At 41.0% G+C, this 20,638-nt stretch overlaps 1 protein-coding gene across 1 annotated transcript in view; it reads right to left on the bottom strand.

Annotated features, from left to right (window-relative positions):
• The window catches only part of FMNL2 (formin like 2), a 301,761-nt gene that overhangs the window by 48,589 nt on the left and 232,534 nt on the right, over positions 1 to 20,638 (bottom strand). The window contains 3 exon segments of the mRNA XM_027589168.2: positions 12,304 to 12,397; positions 14,080 to 14,156; positions 17,875 to 17,983. Of these exon segments, the coding sequence (XP_027444969.2) occupies positions 12,304 to 12,397; positions 14,080 to 14,156; positions 17,875 to 17,983 (280 nt within the window).

The following is a 20,638-nucleotide window of genomic DNA, read 5'->3' as shown; positions in this document are numbered from 1 at the left end:
GATGTGGCTACCTCTGTCGCATGGAGGCTCATTACAAGGCTAGATATCCTTCTCCCAAAGCCAAGTGAATGTTGGATTCCGAGCAAGAATAGGAGAGAGATAAAGAAACAGATTTCTTCTGCATGGTCTATAGGACATGCATTCCCCAAAGTTCACGGACAATAATACTCAGTGAAGCAACCCAAGTAAATATATTTGCCCTAGAATGCAAGACACACTAAACTATCAAACAATCAAGAATACGCAAGCAACAAAAAGATGATTATCTTAACAATGCACTAAACATGTCCTTGATAACTACCACATAGAATACGCTACCTCCTAGCTTTACACCTATTCCGGGAAACTACTTCAAAATGGAAAATTCAGTGTTGTTCTTAGCGGTATACCAGTAAATCCGGGATACCACATGTGTTGCTGGTACCTTTACTGGTGGGTAAGGAACCCTCATTTTCCACAGCCAAAACCAAACTCCTGAAACAAAACAGAGCTATAGCTCATGTTACTGTAATTGGCCATTTCCACTCTCCAGTGACGCAGGGCTGAGGGGAAAAATTCCGTCAGAGAGCTCAGCTTCACGATGAAGGGTGACTGACAGTGACTGTTGGACCATAATCAGGAACCGCTGAGCCATTTTCTTCTACTAAGTGTGTTTCAGGCGATTGTTGTGAATGAAAACCAAGCATGACTATATATCCTTGGCAGATGGCTACAAGAAACGAAAGAACTCGGCAGGAGCCACATGCACCACTATGGCGAAAGGAATAAAGAATGGCCACTGGAGTACAATGAGGAGACAGAGTCTGGGTACGATGGAGGAGCTGGGAAATGAAAAGCCTGAATAATGACTTGAAAGCTCAGTCTTTCAAACACTGCTCAAGCCTGCGATGCTTTCATAGACAGGCCCTTACAAGCGGCAGGTACCAACGTGTGCCCTCCCAGCACACCCGGCTCACTTTCTGGTCAGGGAAGCAGCAAGCGCCTTTGACACACTGCAGATTTTTTTTTAATGACACTTGGGTTTAGAAACCGATGCAGCCATTTCCAGGTGGTTATTAAGGGAACAAGGGACTAACATCACAACATAGTCTAAAATCACAGAGCTCTATCTTTATTTTAAGCTTGTTTCTATCCTACCAACTTATCCTTAGGTTACATTTTGTTCTGGTTTGTAAATTTTTGTACCCATCATTTGATTATCTGGGTACCTTGTTTTCCTATCTGTAGTACAAGAAGCACTTAACCTTTCTCAGATGGAACTACCTGAACATATATGCATAATACGTATTACATACATGGCATGTATAAACCAAATTATATATAGAAATATGAAAATGCAGAATTTGAAGGGGGGACAGAGACCATGTGACTAACTTGTCACCTAAAGCAGGAACTTGCACCACAAGACATCAGACCCACCAGGTATATTCTCACCATCCTGACTGTCCTTCATGCTCTGTGTTGGTTTCTTCTGAGCATCCTTCCAGGCCATTCCAACCTGGCCTCCTTACTCCTGTAGGCTGGTACCCTACGGAGTTCATCTTCTTTGTTACAATGCCCTTCTCTATTTGGATTATACACACACATACTCCCCAATACCTCTGTTTAAACCTGTTCTCTCATTCATCATCTTTAGTTCAGAAAAAAGAATCTGACATTGGACATTTTACCATCACAAAGAGAAGGAATTTAATAAAAACAAAGCTTATCTTCTTTACCAGAAAAAAAAAAAAATCCCAGATACTTGTTTATCATGGCTGTGCTTTCTCCTTAATTAAATATGTTTTACTTGAATAGATTCTATTCTCTTCTTATACCCAACCCCAAATTCACTGGATCATCCTGTCTCCTTCTGACTTTTGTGGCTTTACATCCATCATCATGGCCACAGACTTGGTCCAGGGCCCAGTCACTTACTGCCTGAACTACCCACCTTCCAAACTCCAGCATCTCCCCGCTCAGGTACTTCATGCAGAGCATCGGTACTCCTGAAGATTTATCAGAATTACATAAAATTCCCTTCACAGATTTCCACAGAATCATATAGAACACTTTATATAGTGTTTATATAAAACACTTTATAAAGTGTTTTATATAAACAGTAGAGTGTTTATAACTAGTAGTTGCTTCTCTTTCCCTTTTTCTCTTCCCTCCTACTTTATCTTCCAGTTGAGATCCTAGCACAGGTTTCCAGTCTCTCCACAGTGACCTCCTCAGATTCTTAATCATGCCTGCGCCCTGCCATGCTTTCTTCTGGATCATGGACCCCAGCCAGACATGTTCCTTTGCCATGCAGCACATTTATCCTGACTTACCCTGCTGCAGGACAGACCTCATGCCATTCTCTCCTTCTGTTCCCAGAATGCCCTCCACCCACCAAACAAATGTCTGCCTTCCTTTATAATCCTGCTCAAGACCCATCCTCTCTTTTCAGGCCTCATACAAAGAGCCCAGTTTGTCCTGAATTTTACTAATAACTAAAAACACTCCAATAACCTGCCCAATCTATAACTGTTCTAATTCGGTTGGCTTTGCAGTAGAAAGCTGAGGGTGTTGTATGAACATGTGCAGAAAGTGTCTGGTATGTGACAACATGTTATACAAGGTTTACTCTGAGCCTTTTGCTCAATGGATCTGGGTAAAACTCCCACAGTTGCCATTTACTAAAGTATGTCAGTAGGCCTATCTACTCTAAACCTCTTGTTCTAAACACTTCATAGGGTGGGCCCTGGAATTAAAGTAATATATAGCAGCCTTATTGGTACTCAGCGAACAACAGGTGGTAGCCTTTCTATCTCCATATTTGTATATGCCTTTTTTGTACACACGATATAATCTACTGGCTAATGTTTGTAACAGGGGAATAAAATGGAAGAGATTCAAGAACTCTGCTCATGTTTTCTTGCCGAAGACAACTGTTCGTTTAAAAGAAACCAATCAAACAAAGCCCTTATGTGCTGACTACAGAGCCCAAGTAAGTTTTTTTTAATGTGCTTAAGTTTTACAAGTATTTAAATTTCAAATGAAATCTGAGCTTGACTCATACAGGGAGTCAAGCTCAGAAAGCATATTCATTGGCAATGACACCTAAAACTAGTTTAAATTATAACAGGGAATTTTAAAAAATTAAGCATGATTCTTAACGTTCTGAATTACTGTCCTCTTATTGTTTACCTCAGCATACATTTAGTCCTTAACTACCTACCTATTAAAGTCAACCCTGTCTTTCTCAAGGCAACCAAAACTTGTGGGACAAAAATCATCATGTCTTTTATTTTCTGTCAAACTCTCCTGATCTTATAATGGTGCTTTTTTTCCATGGTAAGAAGTATATTTACCCAACAACTCTCTAAAAGTTCCAAAGAATTTTGATTTTGTCTTTATTTTTGGAAAGAGATTACACAAAAGATAACTAGCATCTTTAGAAAAGACAAGAGAATGCGGTCATATAAAACACTACTAGTAGGAAACCTCTAACCCTGCGTATAACAGGGACATTGAACCACATGGGGCATGTTGCAATGGAAATATACACCCACTGCCACTCCAACCCCTTTCATTTCTTTCTTTTTAGGGTCTGTTACTATGCATACAGGTATCTTTATGCTGTTACTCATAATACACATACACACAATATGCATACACTCATATATGCGTACATAAGACATAAATCCATGCCATTTATCCTTTTCCTAGTTAACGCTAGCACAGCATTTTCATTATTACTTGAACAGCTCTATTTAAACCTAGAAGGCTAGTTAATAAGATAGTTAATATAGCCCTGCGTCTAGAACTTAACCATTGCTTAGCACTGGACTTAAGGACCACTAAAAATAACCTATAATCCAGATCAGACATTTTAAAACAATTCTATTTGCACTTAATATGAACCTGCTTTAAAAAGCAGCTAGAACAAATATAGAATACTAAAGTACACTTAGTCCCAGGATACAGACTTTAAAAAAAAGCTCCTTGTTATACAAGTCAGGGTGGAGTGAGGAAGAAAAAGGAGGAGGAGGCGTTCACACAGGAAAAAGAAACCAAGGTGACCCTAACATAGACTTTAACATTACTCTGCAGAAATAAATGTCAGAGTGGCAACCAAATCCTGACGGCGAGCTGAAACCTCCCCACATTCTAATGGTTTCTGGAGTTGGTGATGATGTCAGAGCTTCGATGCCAGTTCTCTAATCAAGTCACAGCAGAGGGCTTCATACCATCCACATGTACCTCACAACCAAAACCATCTCTACAGGTCACAGAAACTCTGCCCAAGTCAAAGTGCCATGTTCAGGGACCGGTGTCAGCCTGGAGTACACATCGCAGGGTCTTAAAGTGACACAGAGCTCTGTTATTTTTTCCTGAGGTCTTCCATTGTGATCTTCCCAGAATATGCAACAAGGACACATATGCCTACTATTTTACAGCTGGCCAAGAGCCCAGATTTTAGAAACAGCATTTTTACATGACTAAAAACAAAAGGAAGCAATGTGGTTTTGTTTTGTTTTGTTTTGTTTTGTTTTTTGAAGGTGGCTGCTATGAATGAAATAGAAGATGAGGCTCCCTGGTGTGTAAATTGCAGGCAGGCTTGTGGAGAGAGGGGCGGGTCTAATTAAAGTCAGGTTGAAAAGCAAAGCATCTCTACAAATGCTCCCAGAGGCCATGATAATCTCATCTGTCCGCAGGTACCACTATCCTCTTGGACTTTTTTTTTTTTTTTTTTTTAGTTCCCTCAAGCCCACAGCAAAGGAAAGGCCCCTCGATATTAGCAAATGAAGGAGCAGATGACCGTCACTGGAGGAAGAGGCCCAAGGAATGAGAAATACGAATGGCAAAATCTCTAAAACAAATCTCAAACCCTAACCACACCCTGCTCAAAGCGACCTCATGCTAAGCTCACTCGCAACAGACTCCTGCAGCAAAATGTAACTGCCATTTCTGTATGAAGAGAGTCGTTCTGAACAGCAAGTGCTTGGAGGAGTTTGCAGAACACATTTCCTACCGCTGCCGCTTGCTTCTCCAGGCTACACGGCAGCATGAAGACTGGAATAAGACATGAGGTCTCCCATCTGCCCCTCACTTCCTATCCCACCTTGTCTCTTCCCACGCCCTCCTCCCCTGTAAGAATGGAGAGTACAGTAAACTATAGTAACTATGGTCCTTGAAGCTTTACTAAGATGCCACCTTCTTTGTATAAAAGGACACCTTTACCTGGTGTGGCGGGCCAGAGAAGGCCTCCACAAAGATGTCCGTGTCCTAATCCCTTGTACTCGTGACTATTTACCTTCCATGTAAAAGGGACTCTGCAGGTAGGATTAAGATAAGGATCTTGAGATGGGAAGATTATCCTGGATTATCTGGGTGGACCCCACAGAATCACAATGGTCACTAGAGGAAGGAGGCCAGAGGATCAGAGTCAGAAGAGGCTGTGAGCCAAAGAATGTATGCAGCTTCTAGAAACTGAAAGGGCAAAGAAATGGATTCCTTGAGAGAATGCCGCTCTATAGACTCATTTTATACGTGCAACCAACAGAACTGTAGGATAACATGCATTGTAATAAGCCACTAAATTTGTGGCAATTTATTACAGCAGTAGTAACTAACTAATATACCTGGTTAACACTTATTCACCCTAAATTCAGCTCAGGCACCCTTTCCTATGGAAAGTCTCCCCCAAAAGTGCCCACCCCATCTGCCTTCCTTTCTCCACCTCCTCTTGGTTAGCTGTTACTCCTCTTATAAAGCCTCTGACATTTAACTTCATAAAGCCTAGTAGCTTAACTGTCAAAATATTTGTTTTCCTAACTGGACGCGGATGCTCCTTCTTAAGGGTAGTGCCTATGTCTTGCTTATTTTCTTATTGCCAGTGTTTATCAATGTTTCTGACACAAAGGGGCACTCTAATGTTCATGAAAAATTTTCAAGTTAGCATGTCTCATCCCCTAATGACCAACAGGAGACGAGCCTTCACTTCCTTACAAGATGATAAAGACACAGATGATGAAGAACGAACTTGTTCATTACCAGGGGCTCAGAAATCTTATGTAAATGGCTCCTTTCCCCTCTAGAAGCAAGTAAACTCGCTTGAAGTGGCAGCCATCCTTTCTAACTCCAATGAAAAAGCTTACAAAGCTTCAGTCCTGAGGCAAAACCAAGTATTGGGTTGAGAAAAGAGAGAGAGAAAACAGAAGAGGAACCACCAGAGACACATTGGTAATTCTCAAAAAGTTACAGAGGTGAATTGCATTTTCCAAAGATGACCACAGCAGTATCTCCCACCCCACCCAGCACTCGTGTCGTGCAACCCTCCCACTCCACCGTGGAGAAGTGAAGTCATTATTGCCCCTCTGCATCTGTGCTGGCCTCAGTGACTCACTAATATCCAACAGAATGCAGCAGAAATGACACTGATGACCTCTGACACTAGCTCAGAGGATGTGCTGTGACGTCTATCACTTTAAATACCTGGTCTCCGAATGCTCCTTCCTGGACACTCCCTCTTGGAAGCTAACTCTCCCGCCATAAAAAGCTCCAGCCACACAGAGTTCTACATGGAGGCACCCCGGTTGGTAGGCTCCACTGAGCTCAGCCTCTGAGTCATCACAGCCCAGAAGCTAGATATTTGAGTGAAGAAGGCTCCAGATGAATTCCTGCCCCTAGTTGCTGGGATCTTCGCTGATAAGCCCTGCGCGTGAGGGAGCAGGGACAATCATCCCTGCCATGCCCAATCATCCCTGCCATGCCCAGTGTGACCTTCTGATCTACAGAATCCATGAGCATAGTAAGACTATGTTTGGGGTCATTTACTGTACACGAGCAGTAACTGCAACAGTTAATAAATGGTCCCCCAAAAAACAGTTGTGGTGACTCTGCTTCCTGATCACTAGAAGATAGAGACTGGCCAGAGAAGAGTCTCAGTGAATCAGGTAAGTGTAATTCTGGCCTCATATGGTGAAATACACAGGTACACTCTCGAACTATAGCTCCCACACTCTTGAGATCCAAGAAAATACATTGCTTACAGTTCAGTGAGAGACTGAAAAAATTGCCCTTCCCTCCACGTTGAAAATTTTTACCAATGAAGGAGTTATCTGGATGGTCTCGTGCTGGATTTATAATCCTATACCCTCAAACGTCTGAGAGGCTAGATTAGATGGGATTAAACTCAGAAGGACGTTGGAAGCACACCAAAATGTCTGCTCTCCTTCCTGCCCAATTTGGCTCACTGTAAATAAAACTTGACAGGCTTTCTTAAATCAACTTAATAATGTGTAGCACGAGTGCTTTCGGGTGCCCAGTAGCTAAACCACATCAGCTTTCTGAGGAAGCCTTCTAGAAAAAGGCGAAAAAACTAATGACTACTGCCAAGAGTGCTGCGTCCAGGAGCGCTGGTGGCCTTGAGTGACTCATTTCACGAGGCCCCACCTCTCTACACTGGAAGGGGCAGAAGTGGGAAGGAGGTGGGCCTTGAATAACCAAAGTCAGGCCTCAGGCTTATTTGTTAAAGCCAGATGCTGTCATTTTGGAAGCAGATGAGAACACAGTTATAATCATTCTGGAATCCTGATGAATTCCAGGTGCACCTCCCAGCAGCCTGGGGGAGCTGGTAGCTCAAAGTCCTCCAAGAGTTTTATTACTAGTATCATAGCAGGCTATTCCATTGCAGAGTCTATGGGGCCTCAGCATCTTTCCCTCTCATTTCAAACGGGAGTATTTTTTTGCCAGACTCTTGGAGACACTTTCTTAAAGGTGGTTTGTCAGATATACCAAAGAAGAGAATGGAAAAACAGTAGGAAGACTAGGAAAAGTTGAAGAGAACAAGGTCTCGGTGGAAGACCTCAAGGCTCCTAAGGGAAACTGGATTAAATCATGTTTGTAACTCTAAAGTGGGGGCTAGTTCATGTCCTTAACCCGTAAGTGTACTTTTATGACCCAGAGGATCACTAGCTATGGCCCATGTCATTTGGGAGAGAAGAAGAAGCATGATCAGAACCCCAAGTAGTGTTCAGGGTGGCTAGGCTTCAAGTGCACACAGTCTGAGAGTCTAGCCACATTTTAGGAGCGCCTGCGCATTCTTCAGGCCTGTTTCTCTAGGCTCCTTGTCAACCCTGTGCAACATCCTTCCAATCAACCTTTTCTTCTGTATGTTACAGTCAGTTTCTGCTTCTCACAAACAAGACCCTGAACTAGTGCAAACACCAAGAGAGCGACCTTTGCTTCCAAATGTATTTTTTTTCCTGTTGGAGAGGCCAAACGTTCAAAAACTTATATTGCTATGCAACTAAGAAAGTATCGATTTAGACAAGATGGTAACACGTCCTTCCACATGGCAAAATTAGCCAGTAAGCGAAAAACAGATGACTCCTTGTTCTCACCCTGGTCCTCAATTCAGGACCATAAATTTTCATGAGGAGATGTTTCAACACCAAAACCAGATGTGTTAATTCCCTTTATTTAGAAAAAAAAATTTTTTTAAGAGAAAAGAATTCAAGGAGCATCATGGTTGACTAAATGGTTTAGTCTTTATCTACTCACTAGACTCAAATTTTCAGGCATGTCACAAACCATGCTTGGTGTAAGAACTCATTTATCATCAAATATATTGAGGTGAATTTTCAGGCATGTCACAAACCATGCTTGGTGTAAGAACTCGTTTATCATCAAATATATTGAGGTGATAGATGTGTTTCCTCAGCGACACCAGGCTTAGCACCAACCTCAACATGCACCTAAAGCAAGGCCTTGGGTTAATATGCTTCCTGCCATCAGACATCATTAAATTGGAAGTGCTCCCTATTTTCCTAAAGCATGTACTCCAGATATTATAAGGATATGTGACGAAACTCAACACAGAAAACCAAACTTGTTGAGATTCTGAATATTAACTGAAATATGAGAAAGTTAAGGAATCCTACATAAAAGTCTATCAAAAGCGAAGAGATACCTTCCTGTAATTCACATTTGAATTAATTAGTGGTAGTAAAGTAGGACAGAATGGATTTGTTGGCTCAAGAAGTAGAGGGGGAAAACATCCTGCTACATACTTAAGATGCAGGGTCTTTAAACTTCCCTTTAGCATCTGGTGCCACGTTGCAACAGCGTGCGTGGCTGTGCTTTCACAATGATCCAAGCCCAAAGAGTCTGGCTATTCTAGTGCCTACTACTTTATTTGCAAAACAAGATACTGATGTCTAACGTCAAACCCCACAACCACCCTCCATCAGTCCCCTCAGTGAAAAAAGGATAATCCCATCAGCCTTCATAAGGAGACAAATGGAATCCCAACTTACTAAAAGGGATAATAAGCTTTAAAAACAATCTTCCTGAAGGCAAAGACTGTTTGTTGGCCCTACTCCCTGGTGTCCTGGTACCTGGTATGGTACTCTCCCTGCCATGAACAGCTCAATAGGTATTACTCTCACCCAAACCCTATCTGCACAAGCATATAGGATCATGAGTACAACTTTTCCTAATCAGGAACAGCTGGCTCCCAAATCTCCGTACACCCAGAAGATTCCACTGACATTTTTGCTAAAATGATTAAAGAACACACTCTTGACTATGATGTATAAGAAAAAAAATTCCCTCACATAAAATGGGAGAAAAGAGAAAAGAAAGAAATTTAAGACACTCTGGGCTGACAATGGCATTACATTAAAAAAAAAAAAAAAGATCAATATAAAGTAATACTTGTTCACCCTAAAATTGAACAGATAAATGGGTTAATGCCCTTTTAACCTATCCATAAGAATCAAGTTTCTCAGGGGCATGCTCCTGCCCTGTCTTCATTCACATGGCTATTAGGGTAATCCCTTTGTTTGGTCTGTCTACATGGATTCCACACCTCGAGGTCAACGCACGCCAAGAACACACACAGAACCCGCTCTTGTCCCTTCTCCCGTGTGGCTTTGTTTTTCTAAGATGCCGGTGCCTGTGTAAGGAGACTGATCCTAAACACCATCACTCTTCAGTAATTACAGAAATGAGGCAGATTTTGGTTAAAGCTTTTAAAATTCAAAGTCAAAATTAATTTAGTTTGCATTGCTACTTAGCCATTAGATTTAGTAAGATTTTTTTTTTTTCAACTAAATGGCTAAACCGTATACAATTCTGATACCAGGTCGTTGAAACTCAATTCTGCAAGTATTATCATGTGTAAGAAAGGCGCTCTGTTTTACCTAAAAGGAAACAAAATTAACATCTACCTCATGAATTACTGGTTTTAATGATTACTGATTGTACACAATTATAATTTGAAGACATAATTTGACCCACAATATAATCAGATGCTTGTTGTGATATTGCTTATGTTATAACAAGGGTCACTGATAACTGTACAGTAAGTGCTTCCAATGTGGAAGGAATTACATGTGTGATATGTCCAAATGTGATCAAATGATGAAGATCTGGAAGTTATATTAGCTTTACATGCTGTTTCATTTTCCTATTAGACCCATCTGCCCATAGATCTCCTTACTTGTAAATACAAATTTTATGTACTAATATATGACATATAAAAACATTCACAGACAAGCATTCATAGATTTCTTTTCTCTAAAGCCTCTACTATTTTTTGAAGCCAAAGTATGATTTAAAGATGCACTATTATTCCTCATATTCTTGGAACCTGGATATTTTTTCACTAACACTGAGTCTGAATGGGTAAAAAGACAGTATTTGATTCTGTCCATGGTCAGCAGTAACAAAATGGATAATATCAAAATCTTAAAGCAGTGACTGAAGGGAGGGAAACCATACGAATAAAAGGGCAGGAGGGCTGTCTTCCCTGTTCACACCTCTGAAGCTTTCTAGCCCACATATGCGATCACAGGTCTCTCGTAGTACCTCTGGCAGCTGGGGTAGTAAGTCCAATGAAGGAGGGAGGGTGGGGGAAATGGCTCTGACATCCTGTCTAATTCAATATTTCCCCAAGAGTTTCATACACAGCTGGGCCCAAATGCCACCTAAAACGGAAGTTCAGGATGAGGAGCACCAAATCCGGGTCCTCGCTCTGCCACTTATCTGGCTATGGGACCACGGGCCAACCAGGTATTTGGAATTTCAGTTTATTCTTCTAGAACATGTAGACATTAATATCTGTCTCACATATTCTCACAGAACCACACGATTTCATGGGTGTACTTGGCACAGCACCCGCCCTAGAGTAGGTCTTCGACAAATACTAGCTGGGTTCTTACTCCAGAGGCTCCCAGGAAAGACGAGAGAGAGTCTGGAAGTCCCTTTGAGATCTGGATTGGAATCCAGAAGCATCTGAAATCAAATGGGATCATGAAGAGAAGGCACAACTTGGCTGAAGGCCCTACGGAAGCCTGAGCTCCAAGTGCCTTTACTTACTTTTATAATGTCCCACCTCAAAGTAGTCTCAGCTGTTAGGCCCATAGGCGGGAGGTAAACAGGCGCTCTTCATGGCCATGTAACCCTGCACGCTATCACTAAGGGAAATGAGTGATTATTTCAGTTGTGATGTTTTGATACTTTGGGCCACCACCCTTGGTATCATATTATCTGTGTGTAATTCTTTCTTCCTCCGCAGTCATTTCAGTTTTCATTTTCAACCACTGGTTAACTGTTTGTCTAGAACAGGATCACCTGGTTAAGATTACAAACTGCTCAGTGTCTCTATTTATTTGGGGGGGGGGGGGTGTGTGGGTGTGTGGGTGTGTGGGGGTGTGGGGGTGTGTGTGTGTGTGTGTGTGTGTGTGTGTGTGTGTGTGTGTGTGTGTGTGTGTGTGTGTGTGTGTCTCGTTCGTTCGTTCCAGCACAGCAATGATAATACATATGATTTGGGGGAAGTAACTCTGATGAAAGAGTACATAAAATGTACATGGAGGATGCTCAGGTATCAACCATAATGAAAACCTCAGACATTTAACAAAACATGTTCTCAAACTGTTTTCAAACTGGCAATTCCCTGGTCTCCAAAGGAAAATGGATCCTGCAAATAGTTTATAACTTTTCTGGGAAATGAGACACCAAAGAAAGCTTAACGTGTCCATTTAAGACATTTAGACTAAGTTCATTACTTCTCCCTCAGTGACATCTTAGAAAATTATCTATTATTACCCCTGAGGCCCCAGAATACATAAAAAGGTAAACCATGGGTGTCAACTAAACTTACTTTGGTGATCATTTCGTAAGACATACAAATACCGAGTCCTTATGTTGTACACCTGAAACTAATGCCAAATGTATCCCAATGATAAAACGCACACAGAAGAGGTAAATCATTCTGTTCAAAGACTTCCAGATAGGTTTGTGTGAGCAAACTACAAAGGATCCTACCTCCTTAAAGTTGTCAAATGCTGATAAAATGATCTCATGCCCGCCTCTGACAAGACAAACTGCTGCCAACAGTTCTAAGACAAGGGCTTTTGTCCTGTCGAAACAAGAAGAAACAAGCAAAAAAAAAAAAAAAAAAAAAAAATCAGTGAAAGTAACATGATGAGTCAGCAGCTCCCTCCTTCCAAGATGGCTATGATAATAAAATATTTGCTCCTGTATGTTTTTAACACTTTTACTAAGGGCTATTTATATGAAACTATAAATATACCTTTATTAACATCCACATATGCGATTTATCCCAGGGAACAAATTTGGAAGGAAAGTTTCCCACTCCCAAAATTATAAATTACTCACTAATGAAAATCAATTCTGGGAAGATTAGACTTTCATTTCTACCAGTGGGTGACTCAGTACAATATGTTTGATTTATTGATAAGCTGGAGAGCTGGGAACTTGGGAATATTCAGGAAAACCACCCACTGTTTTATTATTTTCCCCAAAAGTTCAAAATCTACTAAAATTAATGCCCTACATTTCAACTCTGCAATTGGCACATGGTGCCATAAAGGTCCCCTATGACAATGCAAGTTTTCATCACCACTTCTTCCTATGCAGGAGATCTGAGTGGGGCTGGATTACAGAAGTGCTAACACAAGAATATTTTCTGACTTGAGAAAAGAAAATAAAACTCCATCTGAAATATTTTTAGAAGGAAACCCTTAGCAATACAGTCTAAGTTTTCAAATACAACATCAAGAACAGCATTGTTTTTTCATAGTAAGATCACTTCAGTACTTTTCTTTTCCTAGAAGAAAAGCTATTGCCAACCTCTACACGAAGACTGGCCTGATAATTCACTATGTCAATTATCTTAAGAAAAATGAGTAACAACTTCCCTATAGTGGAAGGCGGGGACAAAGCAGCAGGACTACCCAGATTTTTTAGTAAACTAAGGAAGCGATAGCAAAGTTGCAACAACTATCATCAGAGGAAGTTTGAAATAATATTCAACATTTAAATAGGACTTTAAGTTTTTCATTTCATTCCGTATCAGAAAGGATCTCATTCGTGATCAGATTTTTTAGTTGCATTAACAAGTTTTCAGATGCACAGTTTACAGAGGTATTCGGTGAAAGGGAATAAGATGTGTGAAATGCAGCATCCCTCACCAGAATAGAAAACATACTACAGTAACTAAAACAAACTGATGAAGACCAGCTTCTGGAGATAACCTGTGATGTGAATAATATGGCAGTGGCCTTTGGAGGCAAGTGAACAGAAGAAGCAATCGGCATGAACAGTTATCTTTGTTTTGTGTATCTGTTTTTGTTTGGTCATACCAACGACATATGTAAGGGTTTGCAAGTGAAGTGTGGACAAGGGATAGTGGTTGTAGTTAGCTTTCAGTGGTAAGTGGTATCACTAAGTCTGTATGAAGACTCTCCTGGCCCCAGTACTAACCACGTGGCAACCTCATGCTCTCTACCCAATTTGGTAAAATTTGCAAGGATGCCAAGAACCAGGCCTCGAAAGAAGTGAAAGCTTGAAGAAAACAGTGAAGGGGTAATGCTGTCACCAGTCTCTCGACTGCACCACATGTAAAACTGTAGCTCAGCTGAGAAGAAAATTCTACATAGCCAAGGAGTCCACTGGCAACCTTAATTCAAAGAGGTGCACTTGCAAGTTTCTGAACTCTAACTTGACTAAGTGTTGACTGGCTCTCTTCTTTCCCTAGTTAGATTTATTTACACTTGAAAAATTACAAAGTAAGCTTACCTTGGATTCTTGTTGTTCAAGCTCAGTGCGATCTCATTGACAGCATGTGGATGAGACATGACCATGTTGAAACCATACTGGAAAAAAAGCATCAGGAGTCAACTTAGGGGACGGGCCATGTCGATTAAAGGAAAAAAAAAAAAAAAGAACCTGAAGATTCTACCTAATGTAATTTATACCATCATAAATGCAATTATGTCTCTAGTGCCTGAACGTATTTCTCTATGAAAAATTTTAGGAATCACGCTATTATCGAGGAACCATATTCTCTTCTTGATGACTGAACTATGGGTTTCTCTTCATTAAAATGGTGAAAAGCCTCCAGTCCAGTGATTCTCAATCTGGCTGCTCATCAAAATCACATGGAAGAGTAAACAAAACACAACAGTGATTTTCCAGGATACACCCCGGGTCAATTTACTTCGAATCTCAAGGATGGGACCCTGGCATCTGAATTTTTAAGCTGACTTCACTGTGCAGCCCGGGTTGACAACCACTGCTTCTAGTCCCCTCTCTGGGCAATGGCTCTTGGGACCAAAGCCCAGGAAGACCTGCCTTGTTCTGAGACATGTTAGTTCCATGAAGAACAAGTTCAACAACAGGCTCCAGAATCACTCTTGATTCTGCTGACTTGAGGAATTATTCCTTCTCCTCCAAGCTCACTCTCAGTTCATGACTTTATTCCTAATTACCCTGAGAAAATGTAAGCAAACAGGAAAAAAAAAAATTTCTAAAAGCTCGCACCCCCACATCAATCCACCCACAGATCCATAGCTTGCGTCCTTACCTCTTCCTGAAGAACTTTCCTGGGCTCTAATCCAAGGCCATTCTCTCCATTTGAGTCTTTGATCCCATTCCCCCTCACCAGCCCAAGAACACATCCTATGCTCCAGCAATTCTCCCATCCCTCATTATTATTTCTCCCTCTCTGATTTATTAGCATAAAAACAATGCAAATGCGCCCAACTGAAACAGTAACCACAACAGCAAAATCTCTCTTGACCCTCAACCTGTGTCCAGCTACTACCTTGTTTCTCCTCCCCTAACCTCTACAGCAAAACTCCAAGCACTCCCGGTCTCCAACTCTCCTCCTCCTGCTGTCTCTTGCAGTCACTTCAGTCAGACGTTTCATTCCCCCCTCTCCACTGAAACTGTCCATGCCAGAATCGCCAATGACCCACACTTTGCTAGGCCCATGGCCAACTCTCACTTGTCGTCTTACAGGACTTAGCAGCAGCACTGGTCACAGCTGAGCACTCTCTTCTCCTGGAAACACTGCCTGTATTTGGCTCCTACCTCCCTGGCTACTTCTCAGTCTCTCTAGCTGGTTGTTCCTGAGCACTCTCACATTTAAACAGAGCGCCCAGGGTTCCTATTTTGGACTTCTTTGCTTATCTATCTACCCCTGTTGCTCTCGAGCATGCCCCTGGCTTTCTACACCATCTATTAATTCCCAGATTTACATCTCCAGCCTAGACCTCTGCCCTGAATTCCAGATTGGCATATCCGACCACTTAAGATCTCCATTTGGATGACTACAGAATCTTAAAGGGAACATCCCTAAAACATCGCCCCTAATCTTGTCTACCAAATCTGCTCATCGTGTAGCCTTCCCCATCTTAGTAGATGGCAACTCCATCTGAAGGGGGCCCAAGACAAACACCTTGGGGCCACCTTCCACTCCTCAACCACATACCCAATGTCGTTGCCTTTACCGTCAAAAGTAAACCAGAATCTGGTCACCTCTCATCATCTCTACTCCTTTTTTCCTGGCCCCATACCACCATCAACACTCACCTAAATCAATGCTGCAGCCTCCTAAGTGGTCTACCTCCTTCTGCCTTTGCCCCTCAAGGTCAATCCTAAACACAGAAGCTAGAATGGTCATGTTAAAATCAAGAGTCAGATCATGTCACATTTCTCCTCCGAACCGCTCAATAGCTTTCCACTCAGAGTAAAGCCAAACTCCTTTCACTGGCTTAGAAAGCCCTACACAGTCAGGACCCTGGCTGAACTTCAGATTTCATCTCCTACTCTTCCCCTTCTCACTTATTCCGATCCAGCCAACCTGGCCTCCTTTCTGTGCTTCAAGCACAGCAGGCTTATTCCTGCCCCATGGCCTTTGCGCTCACCCCTTTTTTTACCTAGAATCTTCTTTCCCTAGAACCTCTTACCTTGTTCCCTCGTTAAAATTGCTACTATGACAAATTGCTACTTCTCCATGACACTTCCTGGGCTGGCCTATTTAAAACTGAACACACATTTTCATCACTTCCTATTCCTATTTCTTGGGTAGTTTTTCTACAGTATTAGTAACAATTCTCTGGAGCTCGTCTTCCTGGATTTAAGTCTGAGTCCAACCACTTACTGACTATATATGATCCTGGGCACATTACTTAACTTCTCTGTGCCTCAGTTTCCTCATCAGAAAAATGGGGAGAGTAACATTACCAATCTCGTAGGACTGTTATGAGCTTTAAATTAAGTGAACAGGCTTAAAAGTGTTGGTCCTATTAGGAAGCACTCTGTAAGTGCTAGTTTTGTTTTGGGGGTTTTTGTTTTGTTTTGTTTCTAAGTGTTAGCTTTTGTTTCATTTCCCCATCATGATCATCTGGAACACTGTATGTTTTCTCAAGTTATTTATCATCTGTTTCCCCTCATTAGAGAGTAAGTTCCCTGGGGCATTCATTTATTTATTTAATGCCATATTCCCTCTGCCTAGAACAGGGTCTATCTGGCAGTGCTCAAAAAACAGTGATTGAAAGAAGACATAAAATGCTCATTCCCCTTCTCAAATTCAATTCAGCACCCTTCTGTTGAGTTTGAATTCTAATACTGACCCTCTCTACCTATGCATTTATTTTCCACTTCTGCTTGGACACACCTTCAGCATCCCTATCCATGGATACCAAATCCTATTTTTCATTTGAATTAGGTTTTTCCGATTCTTAAACCCTGGTTCCACTTACCTAACTTGGAACCTGTCAGTTCACCCTAGATACTCCAGGCTCCAACTTCGACTTTGTTGTTAGAGCTAATCCAACCCACACGTTAAGCTGTCTCGCTCCCTGTTATGATAGGGATCACCTGCATCAAAATCACCTAGGGGAGGAATCTGCCCTTTGAACAAGAATCCTCCAGGTGCTTCTTATAAAGATTAAGAACCACTAGGTCCAGGGGCGCCTGGGTGGCTCAGTTAAGCTTCCGCCTTCAGCTCAGGTCATAATCTTGGGGTCCTGGGATTGAGCCTTGAGTCAGGCTCCCTGCCCACAGCAGGGCATCTGCTTCCCCCTCTCCCTATGACCCTCCCCCGCCTGCTTGTGCTCCCTCACACACACTCTCTCTCTCTCAAATAAAGAAATAAAATTGTTAAAAATTTTAAAAAAGAACCAAGTCCAACAGACAGTAATTCTAACTTCCCACCTTTTTACCATATAACCCTTTGAAAACAAATGACCCGTGTGAGAGTCTATTCACTCCTAACGTTCCATTATCGCCCACAACCGATGGCTGTCTTTAATGGTCACATTTACCCAATAATAACCTAAACTAGTTTATGACTGTAGGAGGAAAACATTTTCCCTCTAAATACATCACAAAGTATAAATGTTAATTAAAATACACAGGCACTGAGTTAAATCTTGAGCATTAAAATGAACCACACCCTTTCTTTTTCAGTACAATCACATTAAATCCTGGTATTTACTTCAAATAGAAATAATACGACGAAATCAAAGAGGACAAGATCTGAATCTGACTTTTTTTTTTTTTTAAAGAATCAGAACACAAACCTACCTGGTAATTCATGATGGCACGTAAACACATGATACAGACATGCACGTCATCTTTCTTACTCACTAATCTTGAATTTTTCAGGGTTCTTCTGCTTGGCAAAGTATTATATCTACAAATAAAAAGGGAAACTTCTATAAAACTATAGATTACCTTCTCAGCACAAGCATGGTGCACTTAAAAAAATGGAAACTGTTCTCTATCTTTACCTGCACCTAATGAGGATTGTAGTTTGAAACCACCACCATCAAACCCATCACCATGAAGCTATTTCTGTAGACATCAAGGCCTACATGATTCTATGTAGTGGTCATCATCTTGTCAAACCAGATACTATGGACAATGGCACTTAAGTTCATTCACAGCATATAACACATCAGATTATACATGAGATTCATCAACACCCCCAAGGCTCCTAATCAGGAAGCCAAGCTACATCTGCAGAGGTGATTGCAAACAACATGCTTGCAGAATGAATTTGCAAACAAGTGAAGGGGTGAAGCTTCATTTATACATAGACCTCAAATCATCTGACCCCAGTTAAACTGCACCTTCCCATTACTGCTCTCAGGAGTCCCTGTTAGGAGTTTAAGGCTAGGCAAGGCCATGTATTAGCAACTTCGGTAACAGCCTGTGATATTAGACCTTAACAGTATGCAAATGCCTCCTCAGCCTGATCCCGCAAGTAAAGCCTGGTGTGAAAGCTGAAGCTGAGGTGGAAATGTGCTGGTATTTCACAGGGTGAGGAGGTTTCCATGTTAAGACTCATTCCAGAGATCCCACATTGCTAAACCTTAGTTCTCCCGTCGAGATTTCTCAGAGCCTACACACAGTAAGGAAGTGGCAAGGTCAACGTGGTGCTAGGAGACAAGCTAACGCCACCACCAAGAGCTTCCAAGTGAGCTGGGAGTGCCTCCAAGTGCAGTTTTCTCTGCAACTCCAAGCCTGAAGTAAAAGCCAATTTGAAAAATTGTCAACTACTCTCTGACAGCGTCGACAGAAATGATCTACAAAATAAGTCACAGGCCTTCCTTCTTCGTGAACTAATTAAAGAATTTAAAGGAAGTTCTGATTAATGTTAACCACTTTCAAAAGCCCCACAGGTGCAAAGAGTTGAAAACTGAATTGACAGGTTTGTCTGAAACCGTTCCACTGAGCAGCCCTTTTAATTCATTTTCTATTCAAAAACTATCAAACATAAGATGATTTTTTGCACATAAGCCTATGAATGAGCCAAATACATTTGAGAAAAGCACTTCAGTATGTCACTTGCCTCCATACACCTGAATGTATAAAATTTACTTATGCTAGTCTCAAGGAGAATGCTTTTTCTTTTGCTTTATGTGTGTCATGTCTGTTTTACATGAATATGCATAGACACACGTATTAAGGAAAAATAGCTACAAAAAATATGATTGAAATTCAATAAATTATACAGTAATCTCAGGTGATGTGGTTGTAGATTTTTCTTTTTTGTTCACATGTAATCTCTAATTTTCCTATAATTAGAAAAACTTCTATAATAATAGTTTACTATAACCAAAAAAAAGAAGAAGAAGAAGAATGCTTTATTCAAGGACTTCCTGCCTTATTCACACTTGGAAATAAAACTGCAGCAATGAAAGTTGGCCTAATACAGCTCTGAATGCAAAAACAAAGTTATGGAAATGAATTCAGATTTCGGTGGGAGGAAGCACAATTTCAACATCTAGAACAACTCTAAAACACGTCACTTCACCACAGCCCCAGCCTGAGCATGTCTGCTAACACACCACATGGAGGTCTCACAGAGATTGGTGCCTGTTCATACAATAACCACACAGCCAGCCTGACCCCAATGTCTGTGGGCTTCTTCGTCTGTATCAGAAATTCTTTCCCCGCCTCTTTCTTAATTTAGTCTAACCTGTTTTGCATTTCTTTAATGGCATCACTTGTTAAGTATATTATAGCGGACAACAGAGGGCATTTTTAATCGAAAGCAGTGGCTAACCAGAGCCAAACAAAGTTATCTATGATTAAGTTCAAAAAAGAAAAAAGGTGATTTTCAAGGGAATCAACTGTCCTTGTTGCTAAATTATATCTACATGCAGCAATGACTGCAGATCTACTGAACAAAGCAAGTGACTCTGGAAGGCAGAGGGATAGGTCAATTCTACAGAGTTGCACATTTCTGCATCCCTTCCACGTGCATTTTAATGATTCTGCCAAACAGACCAAACATACACATTAATGGTGTTTCCTAAGAGATGTAAAGTTACATAAGCAGGTTCCTTCCTTTCACTTAATAATCCAGTTCTTCAGCTTCAGGATTGTAATAAGACTCTAAAAAGTAAAATGTCTTTCTCATTACTTGCATTATTTGTAGAAAGTAGCAAAAATGGATTGACATTTTAATTAGTAACACAAAAGGTTTGTACTTATTGTAGCAGGTGGGTGATCTCAAATATACATTTTGGATCAACATTTAAAATGTATTTAATATAAAACAGCACATGAATACTTACCAGTATTTAAGGAGCTTAAAAATTATGTCAAATAAAAACAAAGTATATTTTATTGATATTCTATGCTTAAAATAGAGATAAACTTTTTCCCTAAGTGTACAGCATTTAATCTAAATTTTGTTTTTCCTCTCATTTTTGGTTTATACAGGAATGGAGAATTAAAGGCAGCATTTGAACTTGTTGTACTTAAAATCATAGCATCACAGTATGTCTTTAAAAAACACCACAACCAATAACAAAAAGTCAGCATCAAAAGCCAAAGG

The sequence above is a fragment of the Zalophus californianus genome, chromosome 3, assembly GCF_009762305.2.
Source record: "Zalophus californianus isolate mZalCal1 chromosome 3, mZalCal1.pri.v2, whole genome shotgun sequence".
Taxonomy (NCBI): Eukaryota; Metazoa; Chordata; class Mammalia; order Carnivora; family Otariidae; genus Zalophus; species Zalophus californianus.
Note: the sequence above shows the minus strand (reverse complement) of the source record. Positions and strands in the feature narration are given on the sequence as shown.